Source organism: Manacus vitellinus, unplaced genomic scaffold (genome assembly GCF_001715985.3).
Source record: "Manacus vitellinus isolate BGI_N305 unplaced genomic scaffold, ASM171598v3 scaffold_51_pilon, whole genome shotgun sequence".
NCBI lineage: Eukaryota > Metazoa > Chordata > Aves > Passeriformes > Pipridae > Manacus > Manacus vitellinus.
In genome coordinates this window covers 880,124-908,103 of record NW_021940620.1, presented here as the reverse complement: position 1 = coordinate 908,103, position 27,980 = coordinate 880,124, and the positions used below count along the sequence as shown (strand labels likewise).

At 48.0% G+C, this 27,980-nt stretch overlaps 3 protein-coding genes across 3 annotated transcripts; 1 reads left to right on the top strand and 2 right to left on the bottom strand.

The window, feature by feature from the left end:
- The first annotated feature begins 19 nt into the window (after window positions 1–19).
- SOWAHA (sosondowah ankyrin repeat domain family member A) lies at window positions 20–2,217 on the top strand. Its single transcript, XM_018081024.2, has one exon. It carries the CDS (start codon window positions 27–29, stop codon window positions 450–452), a length of 426 nt encoding a protein of 141 aa, XP_017936513.2. The 5' UTR covers window positions 20–26; the 3' UTR covers window positions 453–2,217.
- Window positions 2,218–8,370: 6,153 nt separating this feature from the next.
- On the bottom strand, window positions 8,371–14,264 carry LOC103756660 (protein Shroom1). Its single transcript, XM_018081173.1, has 5 exons — window positions 14,073–14,264; window positions 12,788–13,339; window positions 12,253–12,400; window positions 10,770–11,042; window positions 8,371–8,967 (listed from the first exon to the last, which is right to left on the bottom strand). The coding sequence occupies exons 1-5, from the start codon at window positions 14,138–14,140 to the stop codon at window positions 8,713–8,715; spliced, it is 1,296 nt and encodes a 431-aa protein (XP_017936662.1). The 5' UTR covers window positions 14,141–14,264; the 3' UTR covers window positions 8,371–8,712.
- A 169-nt stretch (window positions 14,265–14,433) lies between these two features.
- On the bottom strand, window positions 14,434–26,764 carry LOC108641104. The gene is made up of 2 exons (XM_018081022.3): window positions 26,642–26,764; window positions 14,434–17,525 (listed from the first exon to the last, which is right to left on the bottom strand). Exon 2 carries the CDS (start codon window positions 17,419–17,421, stop codon window positions 14,434–14,436), a length of 2,988 nt encoding a protein of 995 aa, XP_017936511.3. The 5' UTR covers window positions 17,422–17,525; window positions 26,642–26,764.
- Window positions 26,765–27,980: the final 1,216 nt, after the last annotated feature.

Genomic DNA, 27,980 nt, shown 5'->3' with positions numbered 1-27,980 from the left:
TCCACGGCCAGGAGAAGATCATCACCATGCTGGTCTACAGCTACCACGCCAACACCGACCTGAGGGACTACAGCGGGAAGAAGGCGCACCAGTACCTGAGGGAAGGGACCTCCCTCGTGATCAGGCGCCTGCTGGGGGACCCCAGCCTTTCCCAAAACATGGAGCACTCCATGCCCATCAAGAAGTCCACAAAGCTTGCAGCTTCAATCTTGAGCTCCACTAGCACCTTCCTGGGGGTCATATCCGATGACATGGCTTTCTATGATCTCACCAAGGGTTTAAGGAAGCCTTCGACTTTAAACAAGCTTCTGGCTGCCACTACGGGCCCAAGGAGAAAGCCAAAGACCAGAGGGAGCTTCCCTTCTTATTCCTCCCTCTCCGAGGTGATGGAGGAGGAGGAGGAGGTTGTCGTGAAACGCAGACCCGTTTCTGAGCTGTTCTTTGGCCACTAACCTCTGCCTTACTGTGATCAAAATTGTTCAGTACCGTGGCTGCTGTCTCAGTTTTCTCTCGCAGAAGCAGTTTGGATTTCTTCTCTCCGTGTGTGTCATTTTGGATGTTTGACTAAATGGTTGATACGGTCTGGATCCAAAGTCCACAGGATGGAAACCCAGCTCCAGACGCCTGTGGGAAGGGAGCTGCCAGGAAGTGTTGTACATGCTGTCTGCACCATCGTGCAGAGGCACTGGGGGAGACCACAGACTTCATGCTTGAAAAACTAAAACAACCTCTGTGTGTGTAGACAGGTGAAAATGCTCGAGGTACAGCCATCTTGATGTGTGTTCCTGGGTTGGAGAGCAGAAGAGAGGTGAAGGATTGCGTATTTTACACTGTGAACAGCAAGCTGGTAGCTGGCTACTTTAACAGGGCTTGTTATCTAGCAGACTTAAATTATCAGAGGAAAGATACATAGTTTTCTATGATGTTTCTGATTATTTTGGTAGAAGAAGAGGGATATTTCTATTTACAAAAATTGTGTACTTTTTCAAAACAAAGTTTCTCACTATCAGAAATACTAACAATCTCAGTTGTTGCCTTATGCATTTCTTTAGATGAACAACTTAAAGAAAACAGAACCCAACCTTCATCACTCAAGTCACCATGACTTGTCTACCTCAGTTTGGAAGCTTGGTTGGTGTTTTAATTTTTTTTCTCTTCCTGGAAGAGTTTTTGACCAGGTGGTACTAACCACGTCTTGATGATACTGTGAACATGTGACTAGAGTTCAATCAACTTAATCTGAATAAAAACCTTGTTGATAGTGAAAAACTGAACTGAAAAGCTGGGAATCAGAACCTGCAGAGTTTCTAAGTAGCCAACTGGAAACAAAGTTGGGCTTGTATGTCTGATTCTTTTTGTTTAAAACTTGGCCTTTGATTTTGACCTATTTACAATAAATGTTTATAAACAGTGGGCTTTATGTTATGTTAAGTGTTTCATGATGGAATGTCTGCATGACCTCTTGCAGCGATGTTTATCTTAACAGCATGATTCACTGACCTAAAACTAGCTCGTCTTTTGTATTATTAACATAATTGTTCTATGTATAGAGCTACACGTAGCTCCAAAAAGCATGCTAACTGCAGGTTAAGTAGTATATTTGCAGTGAGATTATTATTTTTTTAATTACCATTTGGTTAAAGGTAATGCAGGGAGGCAGAGCTGTGAACAGAAACTGTCCAACTCCTGGGGCCAGTCTGCTAAAACAGCATGTTTTCTCTAAAAATGTGACTAGAAACCTGTATAATTCTGAGGTGATGAAGGTGAGAGCAGTGCTGTGCTGGCTCTGCTTTGCAGCCCCATCGGGGTTTTGGTTTCCACACAGAAACACTTGTTTGCATGCTTTACCTTTCTGTCCCAGTCAGTGACTTCAGGAATGTGGTTTTTTTCTGCCTTGAATTAAGCCTAGTACTTGTAACTGGCTATAATTGGCTTGTCCCAAATGCTCAGCAAGGAATGCTGTAGGACTGAAGGTGGAGGCACTGCCCTCTTTGCTTTCAAGTGCTCTTCCTGAAGTCCCTGGAGTTGGTTGGGAGCGTGATCAGAGCTTGCAGGGAGCTCTGGTGCACCTGTTCTGGGAAGAGACTGGATTATTCTGCACTGGTCTGCTTCTGTATTGAACTAATTAAGTTGTTAAGCAAAGGTTAATGATCAAGCACCTCATGACTTCTATATCTGGAGTAGGGTTTAAAAAAATAAAATCCAATTTGCTGCGTAGCTGTTGGTGTGACTGTTGGCCAGCGTGGTCCTTGGAAGCCTTGATTTGTGCTGCACTGTGTCAGCTCACAGAGTTCCACGTAGAAAAGGGCTCTGTTTCAAAGTGTCTTTCTAAGTGTATGGACATGGAACACTTTTTTTCTGTATTTCCTGGAACACAGAAGTGTGTGTGCATTCCTGTTACCTGAGGCACTGGCAGGGCTGGTGCTGCCTTGGTTAAAGTGTTTGTTTCTGTGGGAATTGCAAACACTCTCCAGTTTGCCTCGGTCTTACGGGGAAGTTTGTTCACTGGTTATGGCTGTGGGCTTGATACCTGTTCAAACAACATCGCTGAACTTTTAGTGCTCCCTCTGAATAAAGCTTACCTGAGCTGGAGGCAGGGTTCAAGGATGGAGTGTTTTGTGTTTAAAAAAGCCCAGCTGACTAACCTGTAAAGCGTGGTTGTGACTTCATCTCCAGGAAAGTCGGGAGGAGGCTTCATTGCTCCTGTGTTGTTCTGTCAAAGAAGTCATAGTTGAGATAAGACTTCATTACAACATGTATCATCATGGAAATTCTGCACTACTCCTTCCTCAGAGGCATTGCAGGATGAGCTGGTGTGATAGGACAATGCCCAGCAGTGCCCAGGGAGTGCCCCAGGCTTGGCAGGAGCATTGGGACACAAAGGTGGGGCACTCCACAGTCGGTGCTGTGGGCTGGGCTCAGGCTCTGCCAACAAGTTTGTGCTGTGACTCAGCTCATTCCTCTTCCTTGTTGAGCAGAAAAGATAATCTCTAGGCAGGCTGGGATTAGTATACCCAGAGCAGTACAACTTCAGGTGTAGACAGGTACTGGGAGGTATCGAGAAGGCACCGCTGTAATCTTAAAAATATATATAGTGCCTTTGGTTTGAAGTAAAACCAGTCTATCAGCTTGGCTGGGTTTTGCTTTCCTATGCTGTCCTTTACACTGGGGAAGGGACTCTGCAGGATGATCAGTGATTGTGGGAGTGTTTTCCTGCCAGAGACTGAGGCCAGGACTGTTTCATGAATCCCTCAGCTTGACTGATTCTCCTTAATTTCACTGTCAAGCCCAAGTCTGGCTGAACACAGTGGAATTTTCACCTGAGTGAATGAGAGCTGAGGAGTTTAGCCAGGATGCTGTCACAGGGAACAGCTGAGGGAGGACTGTGGCCCCCTCAGCAGCCTGGCCTGGGGCAGGGGCTGTACCATGGTGTGCCATGGGCTGGGCATGCAGCCTTCTGAACCCCTGGCACAGCCCAGAGCTGGAAGCTGCCTTCCACTTCATCAAAGCTAATAGCAGGAAAGTTAAAAAAATAACCTGAGCACCCTGAGCTCTGCTTCTGCCCTGTGGAGAGGTTTTAGTGGTGGGGAGGGGTGGCAGCTTCAGGAGGCTGGCAATGGAAGGCACAGATAAGGCACAGGAGCTCAGGTTGCATTTTGCCTTGGTTACTACCCTGCCTACTTGCCACGTCTCAGTTTTCCTGCTATAAAATGGAGATAATCACTTTGGTCACTTCTTTAAAGCACAGTCAGTGCTGCTACTCCAGCTGAAATCAAGATAAGGTTTTTAGAGCTGGAGGCAGCACGAGCAGTGTCATTCAGTGGAGCACCTACACAAATAAAACCAGCAGCACTGGAGATCAGCAGCACTGGAGATCAGCAGAACTAATGTTTGTCTGACCCTGGCTCAGTCTGCTAGGGATGACTTGGTTTGTCTGTTCCTCAGACATTTTGTTCTGACGAGTATCAGCTCACAAACCTGCTCTGAGGAGCTCTGCAAACAAACCTCAAGCTGTGATTCTGCACAGAGGGGCAGACTTTGACCTCCTGGATGTGTTTGAGCAGTGTGAGGCAGCACGGTCCTTATCAGGCTCACAGAGATTTCTGGCCATCCCCATTCCCCTGTGAGTGCTGCAGAAGCACCTGGACTGGGAAAGCCCTGGGAAATGCTCCTGCACTGCAGAGGAGTCTGAACGAGGTTTCAGCTTCATCACAAACCCAAGGTCCCGTGGCAGAGTTGCTGAGTAACTCCAACAGACCAACAGGAGCTGCAGCCACCAGCTGGAGGTGGAGGAGGCCTCCTGAGAGTCCCCTGGTTCTCCAGTGCTCATCCCTTGCTCCTACTCCTCGTGTCTCACCATGACCTACATTCCTTGGATGCATTTGTCTCCTGATTTGCATATTAATCTGAGTAAAATGGTAACATGGCAGTTTTTGCTCTTTCCAGTCATTTGTGCTATTGTGGGACCCCCAAATTAAGAGGTTGTTAACGGGGACTTGGCCAAAGTGTAGCTTGGGCATGAACAGCCTGGTGTTTGTTTGCTGCAGGGGGAGAATGGGGACAGAGCATGACAACACAGATCAAAAACTCTGCCTCCTAATGAGGAGCATTTCTATTCCAGTTCCAAGGTTTGTTTCACTAATTTATAAGACAAAGCAAGTCAGTAAACACATCAAACCCTTATACTGTGTGTAACCCCAAACCAGGCAAAATAGATCCATACTGTCAATATTAGCACAGCTTTAGTATGTCTTCTTCCCCTTCTGGGAGGAAGAAAAGAGAGATGTGCACAACAAAAATGATGCTGCCAGTGTTCAGCTTTCCCTTCCTTGGTAGGAATTCTGCTCTGTGTTTGCCCCACTTAGGGTGTTATTCCTTTTCTTCATCTGAGGCACAAGTTTCCAGCCAAACCCAAACCACCATTTCCCAAGAGAAAAATCATCCATCCCCATCACTTTGAGACCCTCCAGACAAGGTAAGAGACCAGCTGAGAAGCACAACAAGTACTGTGGACTCACTGCTGACACAACCCAAATAACCTTCATTTCCACAGAGTGGAACACAAGTCCCAAAATGCACAAGCCTTTGACATGAGGTTGTACTGGGGTTCCAGGCCCGGCCCTGGTTGTCCTCACCCAGTGCCTCCTGCATGAAGCAGTGGTCACAGCATCAGACTCACCCCCACACACAATGACAACTGCAGTGGAACAGGCACACCTTCTCACCGTGGGTTTTCTGTTGTACTTTCTTCCATCCCTCTCCCACAGGAGTTTCCCCCTTGGCAGCAAAGCAGGACAGCTCCACTCTGGGCAGGGTCAGCCCTGGCTGGAGCAGCTCGTGCCTCCCCAGCAGCCCCTGTGGCCCTGCAGGACACTCACCTTGTGCTCAGGAGGGAGCAGCTGCACCCCAGACAAGGGTCCTGCAGGCACCAGCTGTCACACTGGGAGCTGTCACAGGGATCTTGGGAGGAACTGTTTCACAAGTGGTTCCCATTTGAGGTAGTTTGGGATGTTCTTGCTCTTCCACCATGTGCTGAGCCCATTAGAAAGACCTCTGGCTCTTCATGCACATTTTTAGAAGTGTCTCTTATTCTCTAAATCAAGACTATTTGTGCAGCCCATATTCTCTCTCTGTGGATTTATCTCTGAGATGACTCAGCTTCAAGGCTCATGTGGTATTTTAGAATCTCTCTGATAACCTTTAATGCCTCTCTTTGTTTAGCAGTGAAATTCATGTGCTGCTTCTCGAGAGCCTTTTGTGAACCCCAGAGGTCACAAAATGATTCCTACAGGCTGATTATTCTTTAATGTCTATGTGGGCTCCCTTCAGGCACAGATTAGTTTTGCAATTCTGCTCTGAGTTTATTTTTAAAAATTATTCAGATGGTTGCCATGCATTCCCAAAGCAGAGAGAACATCTTTTTACTTATTAAATGCAGCTCTCACAAGCACCAAATAGATCTTTTGCATAGTACATTTGCATTAACTCCTGCAGCCCTCCATTCCTTAATTAGTTCTACATGCAAAAGTTCCTCAGCATAACATGCCAGTGAAGAAAAATGAGACTGGGGCTTAAAACAAAATAATTAAGATCCTTCAATTTAGTGCCCAAGAGGCTGAAACAGCGGCTCCTGATCCAGCAGTGACTCTCACACATTGCAGTGGGCGTTAAATGAAATTCTAAAATGCCTAAAATCTTTTCAATTGCTGCCAAGACAGATGGGCAGGATGTGCTCTGCTTCCACTGACCACTCCTCCACCCCACACCGGTGCCACGGCTCCTGCTCTGCCTCAGGCCATGCAAGTCATCTCCTGATCCCAAACCAGGCCCAACTTCTTCTGCTCAGCAGAACAGGAGCTGCTGCTGTTCTACCCCCACTGTGCCCATGTGTGGGTGGCCAAAGGAGCTGCAGAGATCTCCTGGAATCCCACCAGCCTTCCCCACCACGGGGAGATCCAGGCTCCTGCATTTTGCCTGTGCCACCTCTTCCTTCTCCTCAGCACTCCTCTTTGGCTCCTCCCTGGGTGCAGCTGTCATCAGTTCACCCCTCAGCTCACCCAGGGCTCAGGTAGCAGTGCTCCAGTGCTGGGTCACGGTACCTCCTACCTGGCATGGTCAGTCCCAGAGGTGCCCAGGGCTGCTCCTCACCATTCATCTGGGAGTAGGGAAATCACTATTTGCACATCAGATGCGGGCTTCTAAAATCACAGTCTGAGTATGTTAGTGTGCCAGGAATGCTGCACATGGCTGCAGCCCAGAGTGAACTATCACCATCACCCTCATCATAAAGCAAGAACAAACCATCAGGATCAAAGTGGAACCCACCTGACAATCCAGATCTGCCCCTGCTTCACAAAGGGGGTCTCTGCTTGCCAGCAAAGAGGTTCTGGTGCCATCACTGTGTCCATTCTCCACTTTATCTGGAATTCACAGTTCTAACAGAGTAACAGGGAGTAAAGAGATGTGAACTGTTTGAAAGCAGAGTACAAGTTATTTCTAACGTTGCTCTTTGAAGCATACCTGTGAATGGTGGTGTGGAAGGAGCAGCAGTCACTCTCCCATGACACCAACCCCCAAAAAGAGATGAGAAGCTAAACAGGGTAAGTCTATTCTTCCCCTTAAAGGCAAGCTCTAGCTTCAATTACTCAAAATTTATTTCCAATCAGATGCTTTTCCCTCAACTAGGAATTATAAGAATAAACTGCACCTTTGAGTCAGGCTTCTCAAACCATGCAAACAGCTCATTTAACATTGCTCATAGTTTTAAAAATTCTCCACTGACTCTGTCAGCATCACTTCTGTTATTTTAAAGACCATTTTCAAAAGGCAGCTTTCAGATTTACGTATTAAAAGCCTGTCTCTAGGGCCTTCTGAGAACCACTGAGCAGATCTACTCACAAGATCTGCAGTGTCTGGCCATTTTCCCCCAGGTATTAAGGCAGTCACCACAGCACACATGGCAGCTTGGTCTCCGTGCTCCTGGAGTTCTTGTGCCCAGTGAAATGCAATTCCAAAGGATAAGATGCCTCAGGACCAGCTTCTGTCAGTGGTGATGATACTTACTGTAGTCAGGACACACACCACTAGTAAAACATTTCTTGGTAAAGCCCAATATCCTGGGACAACGAACATATATTCTGGCTCTGGAAGAAACCTGAGTTCAATTAGTGCTGCCTTATTCATGGTCTAAGTATGTAGCTCAGATGGAATATTGTTCTCTCTGAATACTTACAAACAAGCAAAACACACTCAGATTTTAAATACAGCAACGTCACTGGTCTGACTCAACACACAGCATTTGTTTAAAAGATGTTTGCCAAGGGATTTATATAAAGTCTCTCTGAAACCAAATAACCTCCCCCAGGGCTCCCACCTGCCCCACGCTGCAGCAGAGCTCTTCCCCCTCATCCAGGCTTCCTGTGCACGCTGACAACTGAAAACTACCCAAAAACAACCTCCTGAAGGTGCTGCTTGAAAAACAAGCACTTCAAAAGCACAGCAAGGACTTTGCAAACGACTGTGCAGGAATAAGCTCAGAGTTTATGATTCCCAAAGCCGTTCATGTGAGCTGGCTCCATCACGGAGCGGCTCTTTGATGTCAGTGAGGACCACCCTTCTTCTGACCTCCTCTGAACAGCCCACTGGGATTGCACAGAGCCGGGAAAGACTCAGGGACGGCAACTACCAAGAAAGGAAGTAATTATTTTCTTGCATTGCAGTGCATTTTTACTGTGTCACACACCTGAACAGCAGAAGTGAGTGCAGGAGTTTCACCGACATGGTCCATAACGTTTCCTAGGGCTCTGTGCAATCCCCCACTCAAAGCTGAGCACCCACATCGTTTTTCACTTCAAACATTCAACCCACCCACAGGAGGCAAATATTTGTATGGTTCTTTTATTGAGATTGTGTCAACCTGGGAATAGATGGACAGACAAAAAGAAGGGTAAATACACACCAAGGTAATAGGAGCAACACATCCTATCAGTCATGTCCCCAAGGCAGTTTGCTGCACACTGTGAGACACTGTCAGCTGGCCTGTCCAAGTGGGATACACATCCAGGGTGTGCCTGGAGCATCCCCAGAGCATCTGAGCACCTGCCAGTGCTGTGGCACCAGCAGGGTTGGAAGAACTCACCCCGTGAGCCCTGAGCCATGGGTGCCTGTGGGTTTCCAGGGCCAGGTCACCAACACCAGGGTCTGGGGCGGGCGTTAGAGGGGGAGACTTTGCTCAAGAGTTTCTAATTGTTCTTCGAAAAACCTAATCTGCTCTTCGAGGTCCTTCTGTTCGATCAGCAAGGAGGTCTTGGCTTGAACAAAGTGTCGATAGTCCTGGAGCTGCTGCTCCGTCAGGTACTTGGCCAGGATCCCAGAGACCACCCGTTCCCTGCGATCCAGGTTCTCCTTCAGGTCCTTTGCGTCCTCCCGCTGCCGAGACAGGAGCTTGTGCCGCTGGCTCAGCGAGTGCTGCAGAGTGAGAACAGAGCAGCACCCTGTGAGAACTCAGCATTCCTGGCAGGCTCTAGTTCTTCATTTGGAAGCCACAGTTGATTTAATTTAATTACTTCCTCTTGTGGGCTTTGTGTTCCACTTGAGTTTTTTCTCGATTGAATTACTCATTCTTGTGGCTTATAAGGTAAAGACATGGTAAACCCCAGCAAGGCTCACTTCTTCAATGCTGCCCTCAGGAAAAAAAATCAATATACTTAACATTCTGGGCATTTTAAAGCATCCTGTAGCCATCTTCATTCAATTAGAAGCTCTTTAAGGCACATGTCTTTGTATTTTGTGCATTGCATGTGGCCAGAGTGCCAATGACATATTGAAAAGATAGAGTGACTTCTATTAAAAGGTATGTGCAATAAAATAACTGTGATGTAGAGAGTAACTGTTCATCAAAGGCTTGTTAACAAACCCACAAGAGTCAGGCCTTGCTTGTTCTACAGGATTTTTATACCTTTCACATTTAGCAAAGTCTCTTTCAGCTGCAATGATTGTCACAGGAATAACACTGCTGGAAAATGTCCCATTTCAGGACAGTGTCCATAAATCCAGCACAGATCAATCATTACTATCAACACCCTAAAAACAGAGTCAAAGATTGAGACTGCTGCTTGTGCTGCCACCAGGGCAAATGCAGTGAGCAGGAGATGGTTGTGAAAATGATGGCACATAATCGAGTCTTTATGGGGCATGTTATTCATATGTTTGAATAAATGATTTAAATGTATTTCCTATGAAGAGTATAAATATAACACTTGAGAAACAACACCCTCTCTGCCAACCACAAAGCCAAAGTCTGGATGAAATACTGCTCAAAATTATTCACATTAACACAACTGAAATTTTGGAGGTGGTAAATCCTACTCTCCATGTCACACTGCATGGAAGGACCTTTTTAGTGCTGTTCTGCTGGTGAACTATGATAAACCTCCAGAGCTACAGGTCAGCAGCAGCATAGCTCCAGAGAATCCCAGTTTTTGTAACTGTGCTTTTCCAATTTCCAAATGAGAGATAACAGCAGGTATGGTGTTAATAAAAACGTGTGTAAAAGCAATAAGGACAGCAGGGAAGCATCACTCCTGGGATAAATTTGGCTTGTCTTCTCTAGCAAAAAGGAGACTTTTCAAATTTGAAAAGATTTCTTGGTGACATGAGACAATTCCTCATTTTCCAGCAAAGATGAGTTAAACTACAGGGCATTTTATCTCAAGTTATGAACACATCCTGCTCTCCAGAACAAGCCCATTAAGTGAAGTATGTTTTCAAAGGCAGTAATTACTGCAGTGAAATTACCAGTGGAGAAAAACAAACCCACAAAAAGCCCTGTGAAGCCCAGGTTTGGGGCTACTCCTCAGGGAGCAACCCGAGGGTCCAGAGGCCACCTCTGTGGCCTGGACCCTCGCAGGGTTCTGCTGTTGCCCCCCATCCCCTCTGCAGAGCTCACTGGGCACTCCTGTGCTCCAGCACTGAGCCCTGGCACCAGACCTGCTGCACTCAGTGGGGACACAGCCCTGCCATGGCACAGACACTGCCTGGGACAGGCTGGGTGGGACAGTTCAGCATGAGCTCAGGGAACTGTCAGACAAATGAGGTGAGCACAGCCTGCCCTGGAGAGAAGGGAACCCACCAACTCAGACACCTGCTGGTCCCCACTCACCTGCCCTGGAGAGAAGGGAACCCACCAACCCAAACACCTGCTGGTCCCCACTCACCTGCCCTGGAGAGAAGGGAACCCACCAACTCAGACACCTGCTGGTCCCACTCACCCTCTCCTCGGTGTCCGTGCTGCCGTCCATCCTGCTCATGGCGTTCTGGACGCGGGCCAGGCGGCTGGACAGGCACAGCAGGAGGCTCACGACCTTCTCCAGGTCCCCGATGAACATCAGGTAGCGCTCGAACTCGTTGGGCTTGCACAGGTCCCTCACGGTGTGCTGCAGCCCCTGGCCCCGCTCGGCGCATTCCCGGGATTCCTGCAGGACCAGCTCCCGCTCCTCCCACAGGCTCTGCAGCCTGGCCCGCAGGCTGGCCATGAGCTCCAGCTGCAAAGGGAAAAACACCATCCCAGAAAGCTGTTACTGCCCAAGAGAATCCACATCAGTTCTGGAGAATGGATCTGCTTCCCATCGTCTTTGTCGAATTTTTGATTTCTAAAAGAATTTTAAGCTCCAGGAAAGAAAAAGGGAAAAAAATACAGTATTTCTAAGCCATACTTAATTCTCAGACTCTGAAAAGCAAATCACCTTAATGGGCAATATAATCCCTAGCTCAGCTTCAATCTGTCAGAAGGGAACTGCAGTAAAGATTACAGCGTTACACAGAGTTGTGCTCTAAGACATCTAGGGCACAGCCACAGCTCTGTACAACACTTTGGAAGAACTGACTGGAATTTCATTTGTTACATGCACAGAAAAAGTCAGTTCCATGGGTGATTCAAGCAGGTCCCAGTGCCTGGGTAGCAAAGCAAGGAGAGGAGACTGTTTGATAGGGAAATGTTGATATGGAACAAGGCCTGGAGACCGGAGTGGGAGAAGACCACCACCAGTTCTTTGGAAGCTGGACAACACCACCATGGACAGCAGCAACAGCCAGACGGGGTAATGAAGGCCATCACCACGTGCACAGCAGGAGGAGCTCCAGGAAGGCAGGCTGTCATTACCTGAGAAGGAGCATGGCCAGGTTTCTACAGGGGAAAAAGCCCCTCTGACTCTGCAAAGCTGCACCGTCGCCCTTCCGAGCTCTGTATGTCTGACACAGCTCAGCTGTGACCAACCTACCCCATTCCTGCATGTATGGAATTAACTGGACACTGGAATGTGCAGGAACTGCTGCCAGTTCTTAGAGTAAAAAATATTTCTTATTTAGGCTGCGAGTTGTAATTAACTTTGCAGATCTTGAGACTAGATTTGAGTGTAAAATGGGGAGTCAGGAGCTGGCCATGCAAGGAAATCTTTAACCAACTCTGTGTGTTTGTTCCAGGCACATCCATCCCCAGTGACCTGATGGAGACAAGGATGTGGGATGAGAGATCTGAATCAAACCAGGCAGGATTTAAATACCACCATTCATGACCAATAAGCCAATTTGCCAGGACTTCACTTTCTGGCAAAAATTGACTCAAAGTTACCTGTGAAACATTATTGGCATAAAAATATCCATAATAATAATAATAATAATAATAATAATAATAATTATAATGACATTAATAACAATAACTTTGTCCTGATGGTTCCTCTGATGTCATCTACATACTTTCTTAGATGTGATGTCATCTGGGTCGTTTGTGCTGTCCCTGCTCCTGGTCAGGACTTGGTGTCCCTCAGAGGTAGATTCTTTGCTCCTTCGCTCGGCTTCATGTTCAGATTCAGGACATTCTTTTGGGCCATCTCCATGGCTTTTCCTGCCATTGGAACAGAAAATAAACACCTGTAGCAAACAATGCTTTCTTCTCAAACCTTGTGTTCATGGTTTTATCCATCTTGACTTCAGAATCACTCTCCTCTCTTCTCACAGTAGGAATTTTTCTAATTTTTTAAAAAATACAGAGCAAAAGATTTGCAGCCTAGGTCTGTCATAGGCCCTTCAACGAGGCATCATTGAAACCCTTTTCTTCCATCATATATCCATAGCCTCAGGTATTTCTTGGTATGTAGATCAGAAAGCTAAAATATTTTGTTAACGAAAAAAAAATAAAACAATATGCTAAATTTCATCTTGCTACTGGTATATACATGATATTCATATGCTAAAACAGAAAAATACTAGATAATTGGTTTTGTCTACTTACTCATTCTCCTGCACATGCTGCACGTTGCCCTTTTTCCTGTGTGATTTATCCAGCATGGAAATGTTAACAGGAAACAAACCCTCCATCAGGTCCAAAGCAGTTTTTCTGTCAGGATGAGGCGTGAGAATGTCCACCAGAGACCTGTCTTTGGCCACGATCTCCAGAGCAAGTTCCTGGTCCCGCTGGTGGTGAGGAGGCTGCAGCCTCCTCCTGGGCAGGCGTGTCCCTGTCTCCAGGGGAACATCCTCCTGTGCAGCTGAACCTGTGGCTGCATTTCTGTCTCCCTGGAGAGGCTGAGCCAGTGCTGGGGGCGGGCACATTCCCTGCTCTGCAGGAGCTGCAGGATGCTGCCCTGGATGCTTTAGTGCAGCATTCCCACTCGGACACTGAGTTCTGCATTCCTCCTCCACTCCAGCACCTGCCTTGCTTCCCCTTCTTGGGATAGGAACAGAGGATTCAGGAACCAGCTCCTTAGTATCCTGAAAACATGCATGTCCAGTTATGCCATTATGTCCATGACTCTTGGATCCATCTTTCTCAGGATCATGGAAACTATAAGAAAGAACACAGTGCCTTTTATGTGAGACATTCCCTCTTCAATAGATACTTTTGCAGACTGTTTATGAGCTATGATCAAATGTTTCTGATGTTACAGTTCTGTCTGGAACTTCCTAGTCAGCATGCAAGGAACTGGAAATTTACTGCTAAACTAGGAAATTTAAGAAGAACTTCAAAATATTGCTAAAAATACAATTTTTTCCCTAACATAATCAAGCCTCCAGAAACCAATGGGATATTTTTGAATGACTGAAACAGTGGAAATTCTTTTACTACACAAGAATCAGCATCACTGCCTTGCTGAGACAGAGTTCAGATGGTTTTCTCCTCTGATGCTCCTCAGACCAGCAAAGCAAATATGGAGAGTTAAAATGCAAACTTCTCAGTTAGTGAGTTGTAAACGGCACAGTATTTTTTTCCCTTTCAAAAAGCACACCCAAAGCCCCTGTCACACCACACTGACCACACACTCTTTCCAGGCCTGGGCACACCCGGGCTGTTGGAGATGCTGTTTTCTCTGGAGCTCGGGTGAGGGAGCTGTGATCCCAGAGATCTGACTGTGCAGGGACAGCGGCTCAGGGGCACCCGGCACTCCCAGCTTGTGCTTCACACGGTGGAAGTGGTTTTAAAGACTGCCCCAAATGGGCAATACTTCCATATGGACAAGGAAGGATCCCGAGAGGGGACAGGAGCAGCCAGCCATGGCTGTCACACTTCACAGCCTTACCTGGGGGAGCTGGCACAGCCCTCACAGCTCTGGGACGGTGCTGCTGCACCACTGGCACATCTGCACATGTCCTGGAAGGGAAAACAGCACACTGGGACAAGGGGCACTGCAGGAGAGGCAGCTCTTTACTTACTCATGTGCACACTTCCAGGGACAGAGCATCCACAGCCTCCTGGACAATCTGTGCCAGGGCCTCACCACCCTCACAGGGAAGATTTTATTCCCAGCTTCTAATTTAACTCTGCCCTCTGTCAGTTTGAAGCCTTTCTCCCTCTATTCCTGCCACTCCACATCCTTGTAAAAAGCATAAAGTCCCTCTCTGACTTTCCCATAGGGCCCCTTTAGGTGCTGGATCTCTGTCTTACCCGAGGGGAAGGAGGAGCAGATTTTGATCTGTCAGGAGCTCTTCCTGATGCAGGATCACCTGCCTGTGGGAGCCTTTCAGCTGCAGGACAGGTGCTGGTGCAGGTCCCGTGTGCTCTGCTGGGGTCAGCCCTGTTGGGGTCAGCCCGGCTGGGGTCAGCCCGGCTGAGGTCAGCCCCGCTGGGTCAGCCCTGCTGGGGGTCAGCCCGGCTGGGGCAGCCCTGCTGAGGTCAGCCTTGCAGGGGTCAGCCCTGTTGGGGTCAGCCCCGCTGGGGTCAGCCCTGCTGGGGTCAGCCCTGTTGGGGTCAACCCTGCAGGGATCAGCCCTGTTTGGGTCAGCCCTGCTGGGGTCAGCCCTGTTGGGGTCAGCCCTGTTGGGGTCAGCCTTGCAGGGATCAGCCCGGCTGGGGTCAGCCCTGCTGCTCACACCTGGCGGGGCTGCGAGAGCCAAGGCAGGAAAAACATCGGGCAATTTTTCTCTGGGGAAAACTTGGTGGAAAACCTCATCATTTTGCATCTTCCCGCTCCCACTTGGGTTGGAAATCTTGCCAGGAGGCCCTTTGGGATGTGACAGCCTCTTCTGCAGGGGTGGCTTATGCAGTGGGAGGTGCTGTGAACCCCCTGGCCTTTGGCTGATCTTTCGCTCCATGTATTCCATCAGTGCAGTGTGCTGGATTTGTTTCAGCTCTGTCCTGGAGATGCTGGAACTGGAAAGTGCCCTTTCTCCATTCTCCAGAGCCCTTCTCCTGGCTGCCACTATATCTTGCTCAATGATTTCATCCCTAACTTGACTCCAAGATGCTTCCTTATCCATTAGTTGATCGAGCTTCTCAGGCTCAGAATAGCACAGTTTCTTTTCCTCTTTGGTTACCCTTTTCCTTGCCCCTACTCGACCTGCTTGTGGCTTCTGTATTTCTTCATCTTTATTGAAACTTTCCAGGGATTCTAGATGAGAAGGGGAGCAAAGAACAGGTTTGGGATCCTCGTTTGCACTGGATAACGAGAAAGACCGAAGGTGTTCAATTGACGGCCTTTGAGAGGGTTTCTGTCTCAGTCTGACAGGCAAACTCATCTGTAAGTCTTTTCTCTTAAAGGAGGTTTCTCTAAGAACCTTTTTCTGAGCCACTTTAAGTTTCTCTCTGTAGTCATTCTGGAAGCTCTCCTCTGTGAATGAGGCAGGGCCCCCGAGGGTGGGATCCGGGCTCTGGAGCTCAGCACTGCCCCAGGGGTGCTGGCTGGGCCCTGCACACTGAGGGCTCTCCCTTGGCTTCTCCACACCCTGTGCTGAGGCAGCACAGCCGCCTGAAGGGATTTCCCTCAGTGACCTCCTGGAGTCCTCCTGGCTGTGGGAGAGCTTGGTGGGCTGTGGGACACTGCTGGGTGTCCCCCCAGAAAGGTAGTAAAGCATGGGGGTCATCTGCCTGGTTATCTGTTCACCAGCACGGTCCTCCCAAAGCTGTCTGGAGAGCTGGGTTTGAAATCCAGGGTGGTGTTTCTGAACAGGAGGATCCTCTTGTTCCAGGCACGTGCTGAGGTTGGGATTGCTGTTATTATCCTGTTTTCCTTCCTGGGATTCACGTACTAAGCGAGATGTGGAATCTTCCTTTGGTCTGAAAAAAGCCATTTGGTTGCTGGTATCACAGCTCTGCTTCCTTCCCTGATCCAGCCCCTTGTGCTGAGGGTGCTCTGCTCCCACAGCCTCGCAGCTGCAGCACCCCAGTGACCTCTGCACTCTGGCTTGCTGATCCAGGACTGGCTCCCTGACACCTCTCCCAGTTTTCCCTTCCGAATCATAGCACTGATTTTTGTCTGTACAACTGTTCAGCTTCCTGGAAGCATTTTTTATTGGGAGAGCATTCTCCATATATTGTAAGTCACAGCTGTCCTCAAACACATCCTGGTCCATGTCTGGATGCCACTCTGCACAGGGCAGGTCCTGAGCATGGGGCAAGGGCCCCTTTTTCTGGCTGGGTCCTGGCACAGTGCTTGGCAGAGCTGCTTTGGCAGTTGGATTCTGCACCCCACAGGGACACTGTTTGACTTCCTGTGTATCATTAACAGCGTTGGGGTTGGAATGTGCTGGGTGGTAGGACTTGGAGTTCATCTCGGTGGGAATTTTATAACCATGAACTGAATTATAAGCAGAAAGTATTTTGGGCACATCTGCCACAGAGTCTGTCTTTAAATATTCTTGAAAAATGAATGAAGAAGGTCTGCTGCAAATGTGTGGACTGCTTCTCTTTGTAGGTTGTTGGGGTGGGCTCCACTCTCCATTTCCCCCTGCCTTTAACCCCTGAATGTTTGATACAGATGCCTCATTTGTAGAATCAGAAGAAAGGCCCTTGTTTTCCAGAGTCTTTTCCCCGGCAGGTCTGATGTCTCGCTCTGTGAGTTCATCCCAGTGTTGGCTCCCTGGCACATCCCTGTGTGCCAGCTGACTGTCCTGCACTCCAGGAGCTGGCTGCACCTTACACCCACTGTGTCCTCCTCTGGAATTGTCCCGCTGTCTGGTGATGTTGTAGCTGTCGAGTCGTGTGGGAGGGGAAGGTGGAGGTCCCTGAGTTAAAGTCCCTCTGGTGGGATCAGCTCCACAGCGGTCAGGGAGGCTGGGAGAGCTGGGATGGATGCTCGGGGCTGGTGCCTTGTGTGGCTGCAGGGACCTGAGGTCAGAGGGGGCAGCACTGAGAGTATAAATTCCCCTGACGTACTCCGAGTCCATGTACGGTGCCTGCTCCGGGGGCAAAGGACAACATTCCCCACAGCAGGGGCGGGTGGGACACTCTGGCACGTTGGAGCCCCCTGAGAAGGAGCTGTAGGCAGAGTCTGCCCTCCCAGGGAGGTGCAGGGCATGGTCCGTGCTGCCCATCGACATCACTGGCGACAGACGATGAGCATTGTCAGGGGAGATCACAGGCTCTGCCAGCTCCCCACTTCTGCCCCCTTGCCTGTGAGTCCACCTTTCTATCTCATTCCCAACTGAAGCCATATTGTAGCATTCCCAGAAATCCAAGGCTGATTAGAAGTCCACAACTGAGTCGTTAGAAGAGAACATTTTTCTCTGTATCACATTCCAATAATATCTAGAAGATCCTAAAAAGAAAGAGAAACATGAAAAAACTCAGTGGGAGGATTCTCACTGCACTTTTTCTCAGAGGCTTAAAGAAAGTGCCTTGAGGCTGAGAGAGCATCTTGATGAGACACCCTGATGTCAGTAAAAAGTCACAGCTTTTAAGACAGTCAAATATTTCTGGCTGCAGCCAGGGACCCCCCTGCAAACATAGCCAATGGACGAGAAAGAAGCACCAGCTCAGAGTTCATGTACAACAAATACACCACTTTTGCAGAGTCTGGAAGACAGCCCATGTTCATCAGCAGCACTTGACAGTTCCTCTGGTGGCTGTGCAAGGTGCCCCCAGGTTTACTTCACAGATGGATCTCCACAAGCAGCCCCTCAAGGGGCCAGCAGAAGACACACAGGAGATGCTCCCACCAAGTGTGACCCCCTCTGTCAGCTTCAACCCCCCTGACACACAGGCAGCATGGGCCCCTCAGAAAAGACTGAACCTGGCACCAGATGGGTGCTGGCAAGTGACTTTGTTTAGGAATTCTCATTTAAACCAGCTCTAAAGACTGATTAGTTATTAAATAAAGCAAATGAACAGTCTTGAAAACAAGCTGCTCCAGTGACAGGCCTTCTGAGGAGACACAAATTCTTTCCAGAGCCCTCCAGAATAGTACATGTCTGATTTCTTCACAAAGGTTGAACTCACCAGACCCTAATCTGCCATTTCCAATATCATATTTCTGTGGCAGGGCCTCACAAAGCTGGCAGAAAGAGAGGTTTGAGGGATGATGTTGTTCTTTAATCAAAAAACTTCACATTCCTGCCTTGTTTCAAAGACAGTCCTGGTATCATTCATTTTGAGCCAAAGCAAGAGATGGATAGGAGCCAAAACACACAAGTTAATCTATAAATGAAACTTGGACTGGTGAGACACACTAAATAAATTAACTAGTTTCTGGGAACTGAAAACAGCCTAACACCACACAGTGGGAATTTCTGCTGGGCTTTTTTTTGAAATTTCAGTAAGAAATCAGCTCAAGGATGCCTGGAGAAGTTCTCTCCCTCTTTATAGATTATCTAAACCACAGCTGTGAAATTTCCTTGTGTGTCCCTGAGTAACTGGGTCACACAGGAAACATGAAGGATCAATGGCTGATGATGACATTCCCCATCCTTGTCACCATGGCACATTAAGGACTTTAAGGAAATAAAAACCTTAGGTACCTGGTGAAAGGGACACCTTGGATTTTCTGAAGCCACAGAGCTAAAAAAGCAGGTGAAGGTCGCCCTGCCATTCCTGCAGACTCCAACTGTGCCACAGTTCCACCACCCTGGGCACACACAGTGCCCTGGGGGTCTGTCCCACCAGCCACCCTGGGCTGGGAATGCTCAGCAGGACCTGCAGGGGCTGGGAAGGGCCCGGGATCAAACCCCATGGGAGTCACATTCCACAACAGACCCAGAAGGCAGATTCCTCTGTCATTCTTATCTGCCTTGTTTCAATCAAATTTTTCTCCCAGTGGAATCTCTCCAAGCAGTTCTGTTCCTGACAGTGCTATAAATAGAGCCAAGTCTTTGTCTGGGATGTGCTGGCACAGATCCACAGAAGTTAATGGAGCCACCCTGATTTACAACGAGAAGTTGGCTCTAACTTTTCACAGCAACGTGTAGAAATAGCAGTTGTGGTTTGGTTTATGTCTATCAGTGAAAGTTCTCTTCTGGTTTCCTATTCCAGTGATTCCCAACATCTCTTTTTCCTCCTTATTTCAATCTCCTGATCGTGATTTACAGTGAATTTGGCAATACAGTGAAGAATTTTTGACTCAGGGGGTACCAGAAATAAGAGGAAATATAATTTCAGTATTTTTGAAGACCAAGGCAAGGACCTCTGACTGACACTGAAACACACCTTAGGGAAAATTTGTCATATTTCTTTTGGAGAAGATATTTCCTAAACCTTGGCAGCAGAATCATTGATCTCAACGTGTTTAAAGAACTATGTGAAAACTGCCTTCTCTTTCCCCTGTAAGAGAAAAACATTAATGCACTTACAACTCACCTGACAAAAACAATAACATTATTGTTCTCAGCTGGGAGGTGGCAGAGCTCCCTCAGGGACTGTCTCTGGGCCTCAGAAATGCTCTGGCAAGGCTGGAATACAACGTGCACATTCCAGACAGGCTTGCAATATTTTCATTGCAAACCACTGAAAGCAAGAAGAAAAATGTTAAATTAAAGTCTCTCAGAACCAAACCCAGTGGAAGATGAAGGGAAGTGTATCAACACTTGTGTTAACTTGACTTCCATTCACTGGGTTGTTATATTTACCCCAGTTCTGCCCCGGGGACCCACACAGAGCACAGCCCCCTGTGTGAAGCAGTTTGCAAATATAAAGCACACCCTCTTTGCTTTATCCATCTGACCAGCCAGAGAGATGAGATGAACACACAGAGGAGAAACAGGGGCTCTGTGGGGAATGGGACCTGTCCAGTGCTTCCCTGATGGCTGAGGAAGGACAAAACCCAGAGGACAGAGGACACTGTGCACGAGGCTGGGCTGACTCTGGGCTGAGATAATGATGTCTTATATCTCAAAACAATATTTGTTCCAAGTTTCCACCATAATAATGATAGAAAAAACAAGACAAAATAGTAGTGGCAAGGCAAGGCCAGGAAGTTCCCATTGTGCAGCTCGTGCTGTACAATTTCTCAGCTCAGACACCAGTGCTGGCATCAAAAACTCTTCACCCAAACACTATCAAACAGGCCCCAAGTGTTGAGAGCCAACTTGTGCCCTGCTGAAGTTTCCAGTCCCTCACAGACCTCTGTTAAATACAAGTCACCACATCAACCTCTTCTGTTCTCAGGAAAGGTGGTTTGCATTGCACAACCTGGAATTCTTTGCAACCAGCTTAGAAGGTCAAAGCCTTGTGTCTCTGGCAAATTAACTGTACAGAGAAAAACCAGTGACTCCAGATTGCAGTCAGTTAACAAGTTACCTGTCTTTTAAGGGCAGGATTTCTTCTACTTACACTTTGGTCTTGTTTGACCTCATTTAGACTGTGCTAGGTGCCAGAATTGATCCATAACTCACCTGAGTTACACACAATGCTTGCTCAAACAAGCCATCACCCTTTAGAAACACAGCTATTCTCTTTATGAAGTGTCTGATTTATTCTCAGCAACCCAGGAAAAACACACTCCACACACTATGTTTGTGTCCTTGTGCAGGTCCCTGGAATTACCAACACCACCTTTCCATCAGGGAAGCAAGAATGAGCATTTTCTTTATAAAGACAAGCAAAGTTCAAACCTTCATAGCTCTCTTTCCGTAGAACTGCCCTTTTTAAACAAATGGCTCCGTGACAATAAAGGGGAAACCCACAGCTACTGATCCAGATCAAACCACAACACTCAAACCACTGTTCTCAAGGAGAGCGACAAGTGTGCAAAATGCAAAGCAAACACTGTGACCAACCTACCAATATCATGTCATGTTCATGCCTGTGAATGACCTGTTCCTTATCCAAGGGTAAACACCTGATGTAAATATTAGCTGACATTCTCCAGATTCCAGCCAGTTGCACAGGCTGCAGCACCTGATCCATCTGCTCCCCAAAGATCACCTGAGAGACTCTGGTGTCAGCAGATGATCCCATGGGCTGTCCCAGGGCAGCCTAGAGAGTCCAAAATCCTGGAGAAGTCAGGTCCAGTCTCTGGTATCTCAGAAACCCTCAGCAGGTCATGGGTTGATGATCTGGCACAGGTTCCCAGATCTCCATCCTGATCTTCCTGGACAGACCTTGATGCCCATGCAGAACATGGATGCAGTGACTGCATCTCTGAGACATGAGACATCTGGAAATAAGAGCTGCTCCTTTGACCAGACTGTGAGAGATCCAAAAATTCCAGACAAATGCCTGAAGTCTTCAGATTCCATCACTTTGACATGACTATTGACAGGGTGAGAGAAGTGGAGGGACACCACATCCAGAGAGTGTGTCTGGCTGATCACAATGATTTTCAGCACCACGAAAGCCCCTCTCTTTCTATCATTTCTATCATTTCTCTCTTAGCTACCTTTTTTTTTTAATAGATATTTTCCCTTTATTATTTTTTTCTAGCTTATAATCAACAGATTTGTCCCCTTGGACTTTCAGCTTTAGGTTTCAAACAGGAAGCCAAACACAGCAGATGACATCCCCTTTAGACAACTGGAAAAACACATGTTCTGCTAATCTGTGGTTTTCTTACTAAGGTTTCTGAAGACTCTAAACCCCAAATTTCTCATTCAATGCAATTTCCAGAACTCATGCAGGTAGCTAATGGCTGCAAGGATACAGTGTGTGTGTCAAGAAGGGATCCTGACTGACTGGAAGCTTTGCTGGAGCCCCAGTGCCAGCACTGGTCCATCCTGTCCCTTCCCCAGGTCAGGGGGTGACACCTCCCTGCTGGCCACAGGCACTTCCCTGTCACTCCCACTGGGCTGAGGAAGAGCTGAGGCCCAAATGAAATACTTTCGGACCCAGGAGCCATGGTCTGGTCTCTGGCCAAGGTTTTAATGAGGAAGATCAGGTTTGGCAATTCCTCACAGCCCTGTGTGAGACTTTTCCTGGGCACCCACCAGAGCCTGACCCTTTAATGAGAGCAGTCACCCACCACATACCTCCCATTGTCCTCCAATTCCTGACTTCCCTTATTCAGCCTCAAAAATGTCTCTTGGCTTCCATCAGCATTAGTCTCTAATCTACTAAACAGCACCAAACACTTATTTTTGTTTCTACCTTTGTGCTTCTCAAAACTGCTTTTTCCAGAAATCAGTTTCATCCCAAATGTATTTATTTCTTTCCAGCTGTTTCCATTTCACTCCTTCTTAGTTCATCATAATTTTCCTTTTTTCTTTTTTCAATCTAATCAAGTTCATTTGATGCCATAAATATAACCCCATACTGCTTTTGCAGGCTACAAGAACACCCACAAATATCCAAGGGCTTTAAAGACTTACAGGCTCTAAGGTACTCAAAATCAAAAAGAAAAAAACCTAATGACACTGCTGATTTTTAAATGTATGCCTTTAGAATTAATATAGATATTAATTAATAGAATAAATAATATATATAATGAAGATGTTTTCTCATTTCTACCTGTTGAGTGCTTGCCAGTAAGGCCATCCAAGAAACATCAGAGAAAAATAAAATTCTACAAGTCCCCCTGACCTGCTGCACTGAGCTACCCACAGCTTAGGCAGCAAGTCAGACCCTAAACAGGTGAAATCCAGTTCAACATCTCCTTGCACTGATGTGTAGTTTGAGTCCAGAACCCTGTGAGTTGGTAGAAGTTGGTTAGCAATCTGTGCAAGCAGAGTTTTAACAACATATCCATGATTAACAGCCTGTAATTAGAAAAATCCAAGTGTTTATTACAGACAGCTCCACCAGCTGCCACACATCCCAAACCCAGCATATTCCCAGCACTGCAGAGATCAGAACTTGCCTTTCCCAGCTCTGCAGAGATCAGAACTTGCCTTTCCCAGCTTCATCAGAACTCTGGGAGAGCTGATGCTCACTCAGGTTTATGAGTGACAGTTGTCAGGCTGGAAAATGCCACAAAGTCATCTTATCTCTGAAGAATTGTGGTTTTCTGGCAGCTACACGTGGTTTCTTGTGCCACAGTATGAAACCATTCCCAGCAGCTTTGTGGCTGTCTCTGCCACTGCAGCCCAGGCCCTGACAGCACAGACTGCAGAGTCCAGTTCCTCAGGCTGTAGTGATGTTTTCCACAGACAAACCTGCCATGGGAGCAAACATTCCAGTTTTGGACAAGGATGGATCCAGAGGCACTGGCTGGGCAAGGAGCAATATTTTGTTTGCCTTAATAAAGTGGGATTATATATATATTTATTTATATAAATAAATCTGTGTGCAGATATTTAGATTATGGCTTTTAGATGTAATAAAGATGGATCAAACAATTCATTCTCTGCTCCTTAAATGTACTGAGCAGCTTTTTACTGAGCTTGGCCAGCTTTAGACTGTGTGCTATGAACTTCATGAATGATACAGAAACACATTCCCTTCACTGTATTCCCAAAGTCATCCCCATCTAGGGAATAGCTATGGGTAAAACATTGCACAGAGAGTCCTACCAGAGAGACCTTCCCAGAGGTCAGTTTGGCTCACCCAGATCCTCCCAGAGAACAGGAGCAGGACCCAGCTCCCTCACGTCCTCACCACTCCTCCTAACTACAAATTGAATTTTTTAATACCTTACTACCCTCAGTAAATCATGGAACTTTCAAAGCACACTCCCAGTCTAAAATATCATTAGCAAACAATACTTTCATTTTCTCATAGACAAATTAAGGATTATGAAGTCATATTAATCAATTACTTGATATTTTAAAAAATCCATTAGCTCTTTAACTTTCTTATTTTGACATAGGAAACAGAAACTATTCCTTAGCAGAGGATGTCTGTTTTCAGTCTAATTCATCCAGATGTTAAACATAATTGTGCCTGCCTTTGGGTTGGGGCAGACAGTAATGTCATATCCAGTTACTACAGAACATTCCACTGGAACAAGAGGAAAACACCAAATATACACGAGACATAATATATCAGACTGCTCTGTTCCTTTGGCAAATTATGGATTCCAGTATTTTCCCACAGCTTTCATTTGGACAGGATTCATAAGGGTTTATACTTAATCTCAATAAACATATCACTGGTTTCCACAACAAACAATGAGAAACTGGATTAGTAGTTAAAAATAATCTGGAAATATCCAATAGTTACATTAGTGCAGGTTTAATGGGGGGGGTACTTGGAATCATGGGCATAAATCAAACCCTTGGTCTGCAAAGAGCATCAGAGAATCACAGACTGGTTTGGGGTGGAAGGAGCTTAAAGGGCATCTCATTCTACCCCCTGCCATGGGCAGGGACACCTTCCACTGTCCCAGGCTGTTCCTTTGATCCAACCTGCCCTTGGACACTTCCAGGGATCCAGGGGTAGCCACAGCTTCTATGGGCAACCTGTGCCAGGGCCCCCCCACCCTCACAGGGAAGGATTCCTTCCCTGTATCCCATCCAAGCCCACCCTTGTCCAGCTCCATCCAGACAAATCTGACAGGAGAGCCAGAGGAAAAGTCTGGGGAAAGCATCAATTCCTTCAGTGCTGGGAAAAGGCAGCACCCAGGGCTTTAGTGAGAGCCTTTGCCCAAGCAGGCAGTGCCAGGGCAGGATTCCCCTCTGGCAGCAGGGAGGGGTGGGAGAGCAGTGGCAGCTCACTGGGAACAGCTCCTGGTCACCCCCACCCCGGGACCGAGGGGTTCCCTGTCTGTGGCACTTCATACCCATTAGTCCCCACCTAAACAGAAGGCTGTGAGTTGTTGCAGGTCCACCTTTCTACATTTAATCTGTTCTACAGAAACTTTCTGAGTTCCCAGATCAGTTCCCAAATCCTCCATAACCTGTGTTTCAGCATCAGCCTCAAACACTGCCTGTGCTGGGGGATCACTGAGTGTATTTGTACCAAGGGAACTGTTCCCTGTGTAACAACGTCTGCCTGCCAGACCCCTCACCCCACCTGTTTAACATGGACCTAGATGTTACTTGTTCTAGAAAAAACCCCATAATCTGCACACTCAAGGATAGAGCAGAGCTCCTGTGTTTGTATTAGACTGAGGTGACACTCCAGACTGTCCATGTCCACAGCAGGGATGAGGTTGGTCCCTTACACACTGTGAGGGACTGATCATTTTAGCATTTTAAAGATAAATTTTCTAGTACAAATTCAGTTCTGCCCTTGTCAATTATTTGGGTACATTCACACATTTCCCTAAGAAAATGTCATCTTTCACCCACAGAGATCTCTGAAGTTCAGGTGGCCTGGTGCAATCACGGGTGCCTAAGACAGCTTTCAACCCCAGGTTAGACAAGCCAAAATGTGAGTTTAATATTTTCCAAGGAACACCCTGCTCCCTCCTCTGCTTCTGGGCTGTTCCAGGAGGGAACACGGACAGATGGGAGCACCTGGACCTTGACAGCACGTGCTCTGCAAGGGACCTGAGAGTGAGTCAGTCCTTGCTGGGCAGAAAGGAGGGACAGAAAACACATCACTTGGACACCTGGTTTCCCAGTGTTGTGCTTTCTTCTCCTGCCTCCACCAGCTTCTGCCTGGCTCTGGACAGGCTCTGGCAACACGTGTGACCATCCCTCCAGTGGGACCAGTGGCTGTGCCTGCCCTGTGCTGCTGAGCTGGGACTGGGCACCCTCTGCACCTCCTCTTTTGCTGAGACCTCCCAAGCCACCTGTGAACAGCTCCACGATGCCACAGCACCCCCAGGCTGGCCCGTGTGGCACAGAGCTGGGGCAGCTGGCACAGAGCCACGGGCAGCTGGCACAGCCCGCGCATCTCCAGCACCCAAACCCACATACACCAACTCTGCACTGAACCCTGGGGGTCCAAGGACCTGTGTGGTGTCCTCCAGCTGCTCCAGGGACACTGCTGAGCTGAAGGGAAATCTGCTTGTCAGGATGGAGTGGTGAGATCCCCCCAGCACAGCACGGACAGACACTGCAGCCCCCAGAGCTCTGCACACTCAGCCTCACTGAATCCCCCCTCTCCAAACACACCCCCATCCACAGCTGAGGGAGCAGCCAGACCAGGGACCAGCAGAGTCACTGCTCTCCAGACTCACAGCAAACACAGCATAAGCAACAGAGTAACCAGATGTTCTTTTTCATTCTTTTCTTGCATAAAGCAAATATACAGACAGCACAGCAATTGCCAGGGACAGCATGTACCAGGTACAGGCATCTAAAACACACGCACACTGAACTGATGTTTGGTTTGGTGAGACCCACAGAACTACAGAATGGTTGGGCTGGAAGGGACCTCAAAGCTCAGGCAGTTCCACGGGCAGGGACAGCTCCCTCAGAGCAGTCACCAGGCACCTCCGGCAGTGAGGGCACGGGCACAGCGAGCACAGACAGCGCACACCCTCTGCCTCCAGTATCCTCCTTACAAAACAGAAGCTAATGCTCTGGTTCCAGACTGCAGCTGCGCCCTCGGAAAAGATCGGAAAGTCAGCGAAGCAGAACTTTGGCGTCTCACAGCCTGCAAAGTTGTCAGTGCACTCACAGAACGCGGGGGGCGAGTCCCGTCTCTCAGCTGGTCCCAGGCCGGGATGTCCCCGAGCAGCTCCAGGGGCACTCCCAGCACCCTCCGGCTCCTCGGGCGGCTGCCCTGGGCTGGCCGGGGCTCTGTCCGCTCAGCAGCGCTGGCAGTGGGGAGGGAAGGAGAGCAAACAGTGGGCTGGGCCGTCCCATTATCTCACCAGTCAATCATTAACGACGGCGCTGCTGCTGCCCGAGCTCTTGGCCAGCGGCCACGGCTCCCACGTGGGCACGGCTGAAAAGTTCCATGAACATGCTGCCAAGGCCATAGAGGAGAGAGCAGGTGAGGCCCCTGCGACCCAACACACTCCTGCACATCCCACCCGGACGGGACGGGACAGGACAGCACCGCTCCAGGAGCATCCCTCACATCCCACCGGGACGGGACAGCACCGCCTCAGGAGCATCCCTCACATCCCACCGGGACGGCACCGCCTCAGGAGCATCCCTCACATCCCACCGGGACGGCACCGCCTCAGGAACATCCCTCACATCCCACCGGGACGGGACGGCACCGCCTCAGGAGCATCCCTCACATCCCACCGGGACGGCACGGCCCCACTCCCCCCTCGCTGTGCCTTGCCTGTGGTGTCCCCAGCCCGGGGTCACAGAGCACAGGAGCCCTTGCTCTGGGGCAGTCGGGAAGCACTGCTAACAAAAACTAATTAAATCCAACTGAAAGTAGTTAGATTTAATCCAACAAAGTAGTTAGATTTGATTTTCTTAAAAGATTATGCCCTGCTTCCTGAGGGTGAGAGAAAAAGGGTTGTACAGTGGAAGTTAATGCAGCTCAAGGCAACTCTGAAGCTGTGTTTTATACACTGCAGGGTTTTTTTTGTGTGGCCTTTTAATTATTTGTAAGTGTTTTTTTCTCATAAAAGAGCACAGAAAGCACACAGATTGAGGCTTTCATCTGATTCGTGTGACTGAATCAACTCAAACCCCTGCAATAAATGTTTTCTGCTTCCAAATACATGTGATGAAGCCTCACACAAACATTTTATAATGTCCTTATCCAGTGAGATGAATTCCTGCTACTTCCCAGCTGGGCTTAAAAAATAAGCCGATTTTGTGCCACTATTTTTTCCCCTCAAACTAAGCTGCCAACTGGATAATGCCATGCTCTGTAATTTGTTATGTATTGTCTCTCAAGGGAAAACTGGGCATTCCTCCCACATTTCCTACAGAAATAATCTGCTCACCTGTGGTTATGCTGTTCTCATCTGTTGGAAGGAGAAAAGTGGCCTCCAGTGGGGGACAGGCTGAGCCTGTGGGTTGTGCCTGCCCTCACCCCACTCTCCTGC

Coding starts and splice junctions, on each gene's coding strand:
- SOWAHA (XM_018081024.2), top strand. CDS start 27: ATGCTGGTCTACAGCTACCACGCCAACACCGACCTGAGGGACTACAGC.
- LOC103756660 (XM_018081173.1), bottom strand. CDS start 14,140: ATGTGCAGATGTGCCAGTGGTGCAGCAGCACCGTCCCAGAGCTGTGAG. Junction 12,401..12,787: donor CAGCATGTGCAGGAGAATGA/GTAAGTAGACAA, acceptor TTCCAATGGCAG/GAAAAGCCATGGAGATGGCC. Junction 11,043..12,252: donor ATGACATCACATCTAAGAAA/GTATGTAGATGA, acceptor TTCCCTTTGCAG/CTGGAGCTCATGGCCAGCCT.
- LOC108641104 (XM_018081022.3), bottom strand. CDS start 17,421: ATGGCTTCAGTTGGGAATGAGATAGAAAGGTGGACTCACAGGCAAGGG.